Raw genomic sequence first — 15,245 nt, 5'->3', positions numbered from 1 at the left:
GACATAACCTACTAGCTATATCACAGAGGCAGAGCAAAGCATTATCATGGAAGCACAAGCCATAACCTATGGGCCCTCAGGAAAGCACACTTTTGACTTGAGGGCATTGAGGAATGTATGTGTTTTTAGGTCTCTTTTCCAACAGTAATTTAAAAAATGCCCTTGGAATATAAAGAACATTAAGAGCTAAGAAATGCATATGATAGGACGTAGTTAGACTGTGTCATCACTGTTTAAAATGAGACTGATACACAACCTGAGAAGCAAAGCCAGAAACTCTGGTCATATCTGCAGGAAAAAATCACTTCTATTTATCTGTATAGAAATAGATCTCCATCCACTCATTTATCGATGCTCTTTATTAATCATAATCCTTAAAGTCTACTAAATTCAAAGAACTTCTCAGATATCTATTAGAGAATGTGATAAACCACATATATAGTTTTGTACCCAATGAGTCTAGACATAGCTTTACAAAAAAAAAAAAAAAAAAAAAAAGAAAAAGAAAAAGAAAACAGGGTCACATTCAATACCTCTCTAAATTTATACTCCAAACACTAGTACTCCAATACGCTACTTATTAAAATATTTGTGTCATAATGTGATTCAACCTGTTTAAAATGGGCACCACTCTCTCCATACACTGATTTTGGGTATATAATCAATTGACTTCTCCCCTCCACAAGGAAAAAATGGCTGTGGATCTCACACAGATGCTATGAGTAGAATGACCTTCAGCAGGCAGGAGATAAACAAGAGCTGCTTTTCATCTCCCGACCATTGATTTTCTGCATGGCACAAAGCTGCTTTGAAGTCCAGGAGAGAGCTGCAAAGGAAAAGGGAGATAAAACTGAAGGAAAGGGCGGATTTGAAATAAAATTAATCTCTATCATCTAGGTGTAGATGGCTATTGGTAAAGCTGAAATGGCCAGGTTTTATCCAGAGAATTAAGATTATTGTAAAAAGAGGGTGTTTTAAGTTGGTAAAATTGTGTTAGGTGGTGTGCGAAACAAAGAGAAATCTGAAAGGATCTTGGATAAAAATTTTAGTTCATCAGAAATAGTTGCTTTTAATTAAACATTAGCAAGCGTGCAGTGTACAATCTCAATACTGCTCACGAAGTCTTTCCTTTTGTTTATGTTGATGCAACATAATAGAATTTTATATATGGATTGTAAAAGTAACTTTTTTATGTTGATTTCTTTAAAAACAACATAACCAATAAAAATTTTGGCTCGATGGTTTTACAGAATGGCAATGACTTCTATGGAAATTATAGACATAATATATTTAAATAATACATTTACAAAATCCTTTCTATGAGCTTCAACACAAGCCTGGGGGATGGGCTGGGTAAATGCTATTATCCCCATTTTGTACACGAGAAAGTAGAGCCTTCGAGAACACATGCGAATTGCACAGGGATACACTGAGAGTAACAGTGAAGAAGCCAGAAGGATCCAGGTTCTCCGATTCTTGGTCTCCTTCTCTTCCTGCAGTCTCCCTCTATTTTGTGATTCTCTGAGAGGAAAACTCTCTTATGTCTCCTCTTTCTGAAACATGTATTGTTTTCTCAAGGTGGTCTTTTGACAATGTACTCTTAATGTGATACTACTGGGATCCTGAAACACACTTATTCTCAAGATGTCTGGGGAGTACATTCTGACGTGGGAAATGGGGAGGGCTTGCTCTGAAGACAGCCACAGTAGAGATTGAGCTTCCTAAATGTTGCTACAAGAAGCAGATTTCCCATAATTCTGGTGGGCTTAAGAGTACTTAGTGTTGTGAAGTGAAGGATGCTTGAGAAAGTTCAACCCCTCTCAGCCATGAACACTAAACAATTGCCAGCCAACCTGAAACCCCAGGCCAGTTCTTCCTCATTCCAGCCTTCTAAGATCTGGGTAAACGACAATACACATGCCATTTGAGGAGAGAGGCGTCATGCAGGAGTTAAGGTTTCACCCAGCCTGAGTAGCGGAATCACTCATGTGCTCTCACAGGGCAACAAAACATGACCTGGGGCCAAGACAGGTTAGGAAGGGGGTCCATGTTGGGAATGCCAGCCACCGAGGTTGTCAGTGGGAGCCTCTTGCAATTTACTGATTTCATGTGGTTATTTTTAAATAACTGATTTGTACCAGATGTTTAATTTAGCATTTTGTTCAGATTCTAAAAGTTACCTTTTTGTTCTAGCTGGTAATAAAGTATACACCTAATAGTACACTCACAAAATTTCAATCAGGTTTTACAATAAATGCCTAGCAGCTTTTTAAGGTCCTGGGTAGGACAAGCTAAATAAAAGTTCTAAATAATTGGAACAAATAATATCCTATTAATTTATTGTTTTTGATTTAATAGAATTAATTTGGCTGACAATAATGAACTTTAATATGAATTTTTATATTACTTCACTTAGTCAAAAGGAAGTCTTATTAAATTTATTTCAGAGTGTCATACAATTATTTATAGGGTATTTAATATAGTCAGCTTCTGTTTGAGCTATTGTCATCTTTTGGGATAGTTTCTGTACAAGTATATAACACCTTGTGTATGTAAGTTTTATAAGTCATCACTGAAATTTTAAATAGTTGTTACATTGCTGCATGAAATTCATGTTAAAAATGACATTTACAGAATTTATATTGAATGAGTGGGTTAAAATGCAAATTATTTATTAAAATCATATAATTATTTCATTCGCATATATATATACAGTTTTTAAAAATATGTGATTTATAAGTAGACATTATCTTGGAATACGTGCTTAAATGCCCTATCAGCACATTATATTTGATAGATTTTATAAAATATTAACCAGCAACCAGATAAATATCTACAAGTACATTTACTTCTGAAATCTGAACTAGTCCTTGTCCATTCCCTGGGATGTTGTTAGACTTAATCTGCTTAGAATGCATATTAATTAAAGTAATGTAAAAGGAGGAGTGGTATTTAAAAAAATTACCTTGTTACCAGGAAAATACTCAACTCATACTACTTTTAAGTGCCAAATGTTGGTATAAATCAAAATGATTATTCAACATTAACAAGGCACGTTGATATTTTAAAAATATTGTTACAAAATAAACATAGATAAATCACAATTTAGGGGGACTATACAGCATTGAGTTGTAGTAGCCTCAAAGTAGGGTTGAAAAATTTTTAACACTGATCAATCTGTCCAAATAATTTGGAAAATAAGTAACTGAAACTAACCTCCTAGCTCTGAATCAGTATTTTGTGATAGCATTTGTTTTTTGTTTGTTTGTTTGTTCGTTTTTTAGCTATTCGGAGGTAAATGGATAAATCTCTGGAAATGGATTCTGCCTATTTACACCAGTTGCTCAGAGTGAGCCTGCATTCCAAGCGAATCTCAGAAAGGCCCGTGCAGAACAGTCATAATGACCTGTCATCTTGTGCTGACATACATTATTAATAATAATGTGTGAGTGCAAAGATTGTTTTTAAATCTCGCTACCCATTTAAAAAAATCAAAGATTCTCCTTCGTGGTTGCACATCACTATGCAAATTACCCTCTGCATCATTTGGCCTCAATCCAGTAGCCTTATCCTCACATGCCTTTTAGATCTTCAGTGACTGATCCTATATGGAGTCCATGGTGATGATGCAGCACACATGGAATTATTAATGATATTAAAGATAATTTTAGAAAAGACATGCTATCCGACAAGTAATAAATTATCAGGATAGCTTACCTCAGAGCATAACGTAATTTAAGTTAGCAAATGACCTAAATTACCTCTATTTCTTCTTTCTTATGATAAATAAACCTAGAAACTACTTACCCCTCTCCTACCTTGGCTTTTCACACATGACCGGAAAGCTGATACGAGGACCTTCCCAATTCTTTGAGCCTAGTCCCTAGTTAAAACAGAGAAGACAAAGCTTAAAGGCCAACTTTGACCCCACATCTCAACGATTTGACTTGAAGAAAGAGACACCATGTTCTTCACCTGGGGTGTGTTTTCTGGATAATGTTGTCTTGGAGGTAAAGAGGTAATTCAGTGCATAGCAAGAATTCCTGAGAACAGTGGTTCTCCCCTTATGCTGGATACTTAACTGCATTGTTCTTTTGGAAATCTTTATGGGTAAATATGGTAGAGGTGATGAGAGTGCTATCTGCTGGGAACTAATATTAAGTGGTACTTCTACATCATAGAGCCAACAATGAGCTTAATTAACATTTTCGGTGCTTCATCTTTGTATCCCACACGTCATAGAATACAGGGACCAACTTAAAGTTGACTTGTAGTAAATGTGTAATGAGTTGAAACTGGTGTCATTTAACTTCTCTATCTGTATGTGGTAAGCAGAGAAATGGATTAGGAATCGGGAAAGCAGAATTGTAATTTTGGATCTTTTACTAGCTAAGTGAGTTTTGAAAAATCATTTTACTTTTCTTATTGTTTGAAATAAGAACTTTAAAAATTCCTTTTATCATTATGATTTGTAATCTTCATGTAGTATAATGATCATAGGTTAAAACCAGTGTTTTGCTGATAAATAGTATAGATTGGCTTTCTAAATAGATAGAAAGCTGTGATTTGTGATGTTTGCCTGTATTAATGGTGTAAACACTCCTGCTCTGGCCAATTTTAACCTATTAATGTGAGATCACTGAACATGGAGTTGGAAAGACATGGGTGCATTTAGTTCTTTCAAGCCTCTAGGAGCCGGTTCCAGTGCACCATAAGCCTTAAAATACTAAATAATTCTACCCTAAAGGACTGAAAGGTATGTTAATATAATTGAGAAAAATTAATAACAATGGGAAACAAAAATAAATTTCCAGGGTTAATGAGAAAATTAACACATGGATTGTCTCAGGTTTTAATGCTTTAACTAGTATTCCCAGTATTACAGTTTTTAAGGATAGTAGGCCATGTACTGTTTTTAAAAAAAGTCACAGATATAAAGACTGTAATATTTTCCAAAGTTTAATCTTTTAATGTGGCAGAAAGCAATATTTAGAATCCCATCTAATGCTTTAAATGCATTTGTTATAGCTCTTAGATTAGTCTTAAGCCAAGAAAGGGCAGTGTTTTGACCTCCACTGCCCAGGGGATTATTACATTATATCTAAGACTGTCGGCAATACAGTGCCTTGGTACCCACCCATGCACTGTTCATTGGTCACAGTGAGCATTAGAACATAACGGTATTATTGAAATGCAGACAATGTAACCTAAAAATGGGTCTTCTGAAAGGTGTGGATACTAAAGAATATCAATTCAAGTGGAGACATTAGGCCTGAAAGACATAGAAGTTACAAATATCACAATCTATCTATAGAACCCTGAATTTGCCAAGATCCTAATTTACACTTCATGTGACACTTTTCACAAGATAATAGGAAAATTACTCAGAAAAGATATAATTCATACTTTTAAAAAAATACAGCTAAACTTTTAAATAGCTTATTAACAATGTGTACTATTCTAATATTAAATGAGACAATAAAACTGGAATACGAAACCTAAAGGTTGTGTGAGATCAACTGCATATACTAAATTTCTAGTGTCAGGCAGTCAAGGTTTGTAATGTTTCCCTGTTATTTTTTTCACATAAAATCTAAGATGGTAGTTGTGATCAAATACCCAAACAAAAATGTATTATAAATATTATCGTTTTGTTTCCACTCTTCGGCTTAATGAATGTTTATCCAGAAAAATGTGCTATTTGGTTAACAATAGGTATATATAAAGCCAGCATGTATATGACTGAGAGGACTGATTTTGATAGAGTGAAACATCTACCGACTCGAAGGCTGTTAAAGCAGCAGTCTTCTTTCCTCATAGTGGATTTCACCAGGAGAGACCATTGCATAAGATACTTTTGAGACACTGTACCACGCTATTGATATCAACCCCTAAAGAAATATTCTTTAAAAGAACTATTTGGAGGTGGGAACAGAGAAGTTAAACAAAGATCTAGCACTATCTATGATTTCCAAAAGTTTGATGTAATTTGTTGCTCTTATTTTTAAATAGTCAGGTGAACACAAGCTCTACAGCCTGTTCTAATTTGGGGACTTACCCCAGCCTTTCCGTTGAACACCTTTATCTGTCTACAACGGATTAGTCTTCCTTCACTCCGAAAACCAGGCCATTACAATCTCCCCTGCAGCTTTCCTGATTGGGTCAGAAGTTATTCCTAGTCATTTCATGGAGCAGAGTTCTTTGAGACTGTCACTTTGTAGTCTTAATACCATCTCCCTACCAGAAGGCTCAACTGTGTCTTCCATTCGCATGTTAAAACCTCTGTCCCTAGGGCCTTTCTTGATACGTGATATCCCATGGGCCTGATAGTGTTTCAGTTCCTTTTCACATCTGATATCAAGGAACTTTTGTTTATTCTTTTCAGTTTTGGTAAAGTATTAGATATTTTTAATATCCTTTGTTAATCTAGCATTTCTGTGAAATTAGAAATTAGGAAAGGGATCCAATTACCTTAGCTTACCCTGTTGGAAGGTATCTGTTCCAACTTCTAGGATTATAAAACTTTAAGAGCTGGCTGGTATATTAGAGATCCTTTCTTTACTCAGTAAATTGAGATTTCAATTTATTTACATCATTAGGTACCAGGTAAGTTTGGCACTTGAAAATAAATTACCTGGGCTGTTTTAATTTTTTTCTATTCATATAGATTATAAAATCCCTAAGCTAGATATTCAATTCACTTTTATTTTATCAATCCTCTCCAGTGCAGTGGGTTGCTGAAGATAACAAGAGGTATAAATTATAAATTATGGTCTCTGACCTTAAAGGGGCTCATATTTTAATATGGGGCCCAAATGTGAACAGACAGTTGCTGTAGTAAATGATGTAGTAAGTCTATTACAACACGCATGAACGAAATGCTTTGTTAGATTTGAGGCTCTTAATGCAGCATGGGGAAGTCAGAGACTGAAGGAGATGCTACTGGTGTGTTGGATTATGAAGACTTTATTAGTGTACGTGTGTGTGTGTGTGTGTGTGTGTGTGTGTCTATGGGGCTGGTAGTGGTACTAAGGGCATTCCAGGAAGAGGAAAGCGACTGCTGATGCCAGAAATAAACAATGCCGATACTGATAGTTTAGGAGTCAAGTAACATAATTAAAAGGACATCTACAAATCATGGGTTACACAGGTTTAATTCAACGAATAGTTGTTGACGTCAACTTTCTTGAAACTACCTGCCATCAAATAACATATTTTGCATGTAAACATGGCAGTGATTGTATGTTCTTTCTTTTGCTATTGAGAATATTAAATATTATTCATAATTTCAATGTCTAAAAAGCTGCCAGTTTTTCAAAAGTCTAAACATATCAGGTTTTAAGGAAGATTAAATACAAAACTGTGATGCAGGTTGGCTACTTTATCTTCTCACATCACTCAGGTCTTCATCCTCTCCCAAGACCTACCACCCTGTTCCATCCATTTCCCCTCCTCTCCAACCTTCTTCGCTTCCTCAGAAAGGCAAAGTTAAAACTCAGAACCACTCCTTCCAAAGTGCTGCATCATGACTTTAAAATAAGAGAAGTCATCAAAGATTGACAGAAAGAACAGGAGAAATTGATACTTCCCTAAACAGGGTAGATGAGGATCCAAAAAGGATGTTAGAGAAATTGTAAAATTTTGTTTTCTCATTCTCATGTTTTCTTCGTATATAACACAGGGGTCGCAGAATGATGTAACTATTGATTATGTCTGTGTCTTACACATAGTAGGTAATCAAAACATGTTTGCTGGATGACTATAACTTAGTTGAGCAAAACAAACAAAATGACATGGTCCCTGGCAACTTGATATTCACATGCAAGAATGGAGTTGTACACCTATCTCCAAATACAAAAACTAAATCAAAGACCTTGGGAGGGGTGAATGGGGAATACTCATAGGTCCAAGATTTCTTTTTTGGGTGATAAAAATGTTCTGGAATTAGAATGATGATTGCACAATTTTGTAAATATACTAAAATACACTGAATCGTACATTTTAAAAGGTGAGTTTTAAAGTATGTTAATTATATATAAAAAAAAATAGATGCAAAATCCTCAAACAAACAATAAAACCATAGTTCAGAAAATTGAAATGAGGCTCTTACTGAGGTGTTCTACCCAGGTAGACTTAACACTGAAGAAGAATATAAGTTAAAGGTAAAAGAACATGCTTTAGTTAAAATAAAGTGAAGACAATCAAAGGTGTACTCTATTTCATTAATTCTAAGATGCACTTTTTTTTTTCACATTTATGAAATAGGAATGCATCTTAGAATTGATGTGTCACAGTTTATTTGGCTGCATTATTTTTCCTTCATGGTACATAAAATGTGGTGTGTCTTAGATTCAATGAAGTATAGGATTTAATTTTTAGAATAATGTGGCAGAGCTTGCTACCTGCTACCTGTGTTCTCTTCCCACACAGTAATAAATTTCTTTTTTAGCTGGGTAAATGGCCACCCAGTCAAAGACCATCTTCCTAGTTTTCATTATAGCCAGGTGTAGCCATATGTCTAAGTTCTGGCCAATGGTTTGTAAGCAGAAGTAATGTGTGCAACTTCTGGTTTGTACCCTTATAACCTCTTTCTTTCCTTCTTTTTCTTCCACACTCCCTCCTCCTTCATGCCCTTCTTTCTAAATTGGAGATATAAGGGTGGGAGCTGAGCAGTCATCGTGATCTGTGAGACAGAAACTATGTGTTGAGGGAGGTAAAGCAATGAGGAAAGATATCTGAGTTCTTCATGATGATGAAACCAACATACTAGCCCTAGACTGACCATGCAGACTTTTAACTCAGAAATAACATTCTAGGTTGTTTAAGTCACACTTAAAGTCACACACTAGGTTGTTTAAGTCAACTCTGCTACGGGAGTTGAACAAATATTCAATCTAATATGAATGATTTCACATTTTAATTTTTCTGGAAGTAGATTATGATCATTTTCTTTTCCCTCTAAGCGCGCGCGCACACACACACACACACACACACACACACACACACATGCACACACGCACACACACGCACGCTGTCGGGACCAAAAATGAGTTACCAAATGTAGCATTTACTTATATGGAATGTACTGTGAATAGCTTTTCACTTTTCATTATCATGGAAAGATGATTTCAGCCCACATTCAATCTATATTCCTAAATAATACCTTTGTTAGGACTATCTGTGCAGTGCAGTGGAAGACAGCTTCTTCAGTGCACATGAGGTTTCTTGATAATGCTAAATCTGCTTTGTCAGCTAAATTCCTCTGGCTTTTTGTCACAGTGTGCTAAAAATACATGATCAGATTTCACTGTTAAGAAAATTCTTTCAGCAATACATGTACAGTCAAGTTTCTATTCTAGCTGAACATTTGGGTCATGTGGTTTAAAAAAATGTCTCACGACAAAACTTTATGAAAATGCGACAATCCGGAAGTCTAGCTCTCAGAGTGGCAAGGCTGCGAAGCACTGCGCCACTGTAGGTCTGTCCTTTTGACAATCGTACTCTTGGTTCTTCATATTTGAGGAGACGGAACAGTGAGCAGACCTGTTGGCTTGATCTTATTAATGCCACCATCTAGAATACAGATTCGTGGATATTTCATCTTCACAAGATGAGCTGCAAACTGAAAAAAAAAAAAAAAAAAAAGGGCCAAATTTATAGAGGATATATGAAATTTGTATTTCTTCCATCCCATTTTTTCTCAGGAAGTCAAGAATGAAACACCTCTTAACAATACTACTGCTGCCACTGTTGCATCAGTGAATCATTGAGTTGGTTTTAAAAATAAATTAAATCACTCAAATGTTGACCATTTGTTATACTACACAATTAATGTGACCCTTTAGTTCTGTTTTAAACTTGTTTGAAAAGGCAACAGATATACATGGTAAACAAGTCAAATAGTATAAAAGGGTGTACAGTGAGAAGTAAATTCCTCCTACCTCTCTTCTCAGTCTCACTCTCGACGGGTCATTGATATTCTTATTTTTCATGTATCCTTCCAGTGACAGTCAAAACATTTTCAAAACCATATTGAACAATTTTTGATATCATTGCCAACTTATTAGTTATTGCAATTCCATGCACAATGTTCCAGAGAGGGCCTATAAACTGATTGTAACATGGTTTTGGAATAACCAATGAACAATTTGAGACCATAAACATAAATTTGAAAGACTGATCCAAGAAGTCTTCTAGATGTCTAGCAAAACAGGACTGTGAGAAGCTATCAGGACACACAAATCTCCCTGACCTGGCCCAGGTCTACCTGTGTAGGGTCACTGATTATCTTTCTCCGTTCCTTATGTTTTATGATGAAGCTGTCTTAAACTGCCCGAGTCCCCTGATAGACAAGATAGCTTTAGAGTTCAGAGCCTTTGGTTGCACAGGTCACCCTCTCTTGGGAACATGCTACATTCCCCCAGCTCTTGCCCCTCTTCTGTCCCTCCTCAAAAGCTCCCCACCCCCAGCCCCATCTGCCCAATTTCTACTTATTTCCCTACTCAAGCACTTCTTTCTCTGGGAGGCAAGTCTCTACTAGGAGCCTTTCTTCTCAGCCTCCAAAATCTCTACTGCAAATACCTATCTTTGGCTTACTACACTTATTTAAATTGCTCATTTAAGGGCCTGTTTCCTCCACTGAGCTGTAAGCTCCCCTAGGACTGTGTTCTGTCTCTTTTTATCCCTAAGTACCTGGCATATGACCGGGGCTCAATATATGCTCGTTGGACCGAACTAAATTAACCTGGGACAAAAGGATGAAGTAAGGAAGGTTTTCCTCGACACTCTGACCATTTTTTCTCTCTTCCCTCCACTTGGTAGTGTCCCATTCCTCCCCTTACATATTTGTGTCCTCATGTTCTTTTCAACTCTTTCATTATAATCTGCTTTCAGACCCTGCAAGAAAAATGACTAATATCTGTTCACAGTGCTATTGCTTCTTGGGAATATTTGGAGCTTAATCGATGGTGAAGTCTCAAGCCTGTAGTCTAGACTTTATGGTTCAAAAGGATAAACTGAGTGGTTTAGTCAGGATTAGCTCAAGGCCTTACCCTCAGAGATTCTGCTTTATTGTTCTGAGGCTAAGGAATGTGGTATTTGTTTTGTTTTTCACAAACACCACCAGATGATTCTAAAGCAGGTATTTTGTGGACAATATTTTGAAAAATACTATCCTAAACCAAAGGGATAAAGGTATCAGTATGTAGGTGAAATAGATGTTGCTGGACTGGGATCTTAGCAACCTTCAAAACAACTAACATAACTAGATCTCAATACTGCTGAGTCCACTTTCTTCTCCATCATTGTCTACAGTACCTTTACAGAGATTTAAATGGCTGTTCACATTTCTTTTAGAGCCATAGAGGATATCTTTAGTAGTAATTAATGTTGAAAAAAATCAGTGCACCTGTATTTCAAAAGGTTATCAAGGGACTAGAATACGAATGTGAGCTCTCCTTTATCCTGTTCTTCTCACTTATTTCTCTTTGAAACACTACCCCCTCCCACCCCCGCCACCATCCCTAAGAACAGAGGCACCAAGTTCATCCACCCTGAGTCATGTGCAGGCAGCACAGTGTCTGGGACCACATAATTACTGAAACATCTTGGCTTCGTTCTCCCACATGCGGCAATACAATTACCATTTAGGCCGGAATTCTAAGATAAACATACCATCATTCAAAAAGTTTGTGTGGATAAGCAGTGTTAGCATTAGTATTTTTCAAAACACTATAGAAGTCAGAACATGAGTAAGTAAGGACTTACTGTACATTTATCTAATCTCTCTTAAACTATGCTATGAAGCTGGAAAGAGTTCCCACTGTTCCTGTAAGGAGGGACAGAACAACTAGGCTGCTGCGGAGCTGGAAAATGGTAAAGACAAAGCGGGCAGAACAGAGTTTCTCGGAAAAATCGAGATGCTGCTACGTGGGAGGTCGAAGAAGAAAAGCAGAAATAGAGTACGACAACATGAAAACAGTTTGGGTGCCTTGAAAGAAAAGGCAAGGCTGTGCTTAAGAAAAAGAGCACATGTTGAGTTTTCAGGTTAAGACTGTGAATTCTGTCTTTGACCCTCCGCTTGTGGTTCCAATTATCTACGTTAAATATTGGCCTCAAACAGTGAGGTCATCACTTCATCTTTTCCACTCCTATCATGGAAACAGGCCCTCCCCTCCCCCTATTTATTCATTTGTTCATTCATTTATCAAGCAAACATTTCACTGAGCACCTACTAAGTACCAGGCACTGTTCCAGTTTTTGCAGTCCTTATAGTTCAGCAGAGGAGATAGTAACACGCAATATCAAATAGCATGGATAGCTAGTACAAAAGCAGTTCAGGGTACCTCTGAATGTGACAGGGGTTGGGGGACATGTTCCACTCCCTCCATCCTCTTTCAGGACTGAATCCAGGTGTGATGGCCACAGTTGTTACATTGATCAGGTAGTGTTCTCTGTGGCTATAGTTTCACAGGTTAGGGAGTAAGGAAGGGCTGTGAATGTAAAGGGGTGGTTGCCACCTGTGAAAAAAGCCACATCACGCATGGAGAAGATATGTGGCAGAACAGGGGAAAACCAGGCATGCGGAGCTTGGGGTTTTGTCCATCTTTACACTCTACCTGGCAGGGCTTTGGCAGCTTTAGTGAGTGTACATACAGGGTATTGGACTTTGTTAATTAAGGGCCTGTTGTAGACGGCAAGCTGCAGCTTTGGGAGAGGCCTGGCTTCAAGTGGAGACCGCAAACCTAGACCTACTGAGCAATGCCCTTGGAAGTGGCAGGATAGCATATTGGCCAATGGTTATGAAGCCGTCAGAATCATCTGGCTGATTTTAGTAAACAGTGATACCCAGGCCCACTCCAGACATGTAATACAAGTGGAGTATCTTCGGATTGAGCTCAGGTTTTTTTTTGTTTGTTTGTTTTTTCAGCCTCCCAGGTGATTCTATTGCATAACCAGCATTGAGAGTCATTTTATTAAATAATGAGGTTCATTTGATCAGGTTTGTCTGGGACCTCAAAATGCAATTTTTTTAAAGTATAGTCCTGTGTGGAGAGCAAGTTACTTTGTACCAAAAACAGCTAACATGTTTGTAGGGCTGTAATGTGTGAGACTAAGTCCTATACAGAGAGAACGGGGTTTCTCGAACTGCACAACCAACTGATACAGGGCAACATCCTATGTGGAGCTGGCAGGATCTGGTATTTGCTGGGATAGGATTTCGGGACTCGCAGCCTGCAGGGGCAGCTGCATTCCTGGTGGGTGGGACTCCCATGTGGAGAGGCAAAGCTCTTGGATTGTTGTCATTCCTCTGGTTAGTAGGGTTTGGGGGCGGTGTTCATTTCTAGGGCTTGGGTCGGCATACCTCAAAGCAGCACTGTCTGGAAGTGGCAGGACACCGCATCTTGTTTTCTCTCTTTATCTGGTATCTCAGTTCGATCTAAGAGGCTGGGCTGTTTGTCCAGAGAAAGTCAAGATCTGCCGTAGCAGAAGAATGAGTGGAGGAAAGGGATTTTTGATCTGGCACAGCACAGTGCAGGTTAACTGAGGTCAAGAAATTAAGGTGACAGTAGTTAAGGTTTAAGAGAAGCAAAGAACAGGCTTATGTTTATGTTGTTTCTCACTGGGTGTCCTGGGACACAAGTTTGGGTAGAACCCACAGTAGCAGCAGGAACTTAAGAAAACTGGGCTTTTGCAAGGTATCTGCAAGGAGCGCGCGCACACACATACACACACAATGGAATACCAGTCAACTTCGAAAAAGGAAATCTTCCATTGTGACACATGGGTGAACTTGGAGGACATTATGCTAAATAAAAAAGGCCAGGCACATAAAGACAAATACTATATGATTTCCCTAATATGTGGAATCAAAAATAGTCAAACTTACAGAAGCAGAGTAGAATGGTGATTGCCAGGAATGAGGGGATGCGGGGAGGAAATGGGCAGATGTTGGTCAAAGGGTACTAAGTTTCAGCCATGGAAGATGAAAATGTTCTAGAGATCTAAGGTACAACATGGGGACTACGGTTACTGCATTTAACAAATATAACAATACTGTTGAAATTTGCTAAGAAAAAAAAGAAAATGGTAACTGCGAGGTGAGGAATATGGTAATTAGTGTGCTTGTGGTGATCATTTCACAATGTGTATACGTATCAAAACATAAAGTTGTACACTTTTAATATATAATTCCTATGTGTCAATTTACCTCATTAACGCTGGGAAAAAAAAGTGCTACATGAAGTGTGAGACCACTTTTCGTAGTAATAATACCTAATAACAATACTTTCTTATTTCACTCACAGGAGTAAAGGTAGCAGCAGCAGGGCAAAACCAAGAAGGTGAACACAAGGTCGGCGATCATCTTGTACCCTAACACAGGCACTTGTGATGAGTAAGGAACAGGGCAGGTAATATCAGGATGTTATATACTGAAAAATGGTTAATTATGTGAAAAGAAAAAAAAAATGAGAAAGTTTACAAAACAGCTACTACATGGTCTAGACTTTCTGATCCATGTTTATTTTAAGGATAACTATTCTAATGGTGTCTGGGATAGTCAGAATCCATGCTATAGTGTTCATTAGTCTTCTGTTCTTGGAACCAATCTTTGGGATTAGGAAATTTGATAGTGTTAAGATTTTATCTTAAAAAACATTTTAAATAGTTTGTGTTATATAAGGGAATATATAAATAATTGTAGGGCACCAACTCAATGTGTTTTCTTGTTTTAATTTTCTATTGCCTATAGTTTATGTCTATGTTTCATCTCTTCCCATTTTCTGTCTCTTTTTGTTAATAAAAATGTAAAAGAATATATAAACACAGACAAGAATGGCATAAAGAGCCCTTAGGTAACTAACCCCCAGCTTCAAAAATTGTAACTCATAGCCAATTTCCTTTATTTCTCCTACCAACTCCTCTCAACTACATTTATTGTTTTCATATAAATCCCATATATCATTTAGTACATAAATATGTATCTCTGAAATAAAAAGCTTTATAAAAATATATCCACAGTACCATTATCACACCTAGAAAACGTTAACAATAATCCCTTAATAGAATTAAATATTCGGTAAGTGCTCGCATTTTTAATTACTTCATAAATGTCATCTATTCATCCATCCATCCATCATCCAATTATCTATATTTGCATCGAGATCCAAACAAGGTCCACACACTAATAAATGTCTTAAATCTCCTTTAATCTTTAGATTTGTGCTTTTTATCTCTTTTCATTT

The 15,245-nt window shown here is 37.2% G+C and overlaps 1 protein-coding gene across 2 annotated transcripts in view; it reads right to left on the bottom strand.

The window, feature by feature from the left end:
* Window positions 1-4,946: 4,946 nt before the first annotated feature.
* TBCK (TBC1 domain containing kinase) overlaps window positions 4,947-15,245 on the bottom strand; it is a 154,000-nt gene continuing 143,701 nt past the window's right edge. For both annotated transcript variants that reach the window (XM_016160823.2, XM_016160822.2), the window contains exon 26: window positions 4,947-9,622. In XM_016160823.2, coding sequence (XP_016016309.2) covers window positions 9,512-9,622 — 111 coding nt within the window. In that variant the 3' untranslated portion in view covers window positions 4,947-9,511. The remainder of the gene's footprint in view (window positions 9,623-15,245) is intronic.

Source organism: Rousettus aegyptiacus, unplaced genomic scaffold, assembly GCF_014176215.1.
Source record: "Rousettus aegyptiacus isolate mRouAeg1 unplaced genomic scaffold, mRouAeg1.p scaffold_m13_p_10, whole genome shotgun sequence".
Taxonomy (NCBI): Eukaryota; Metazoa; Chordata; class Mammalia; order Chiroptera; family Pteropodidae; genus Rousettus; species Rousettus aegyptiacus.
The sequence above is the reverse complement of the archived record's forward strand: the minus strand, read 5'-3'. Positions and strand labels throughout refer to the sequence as shown.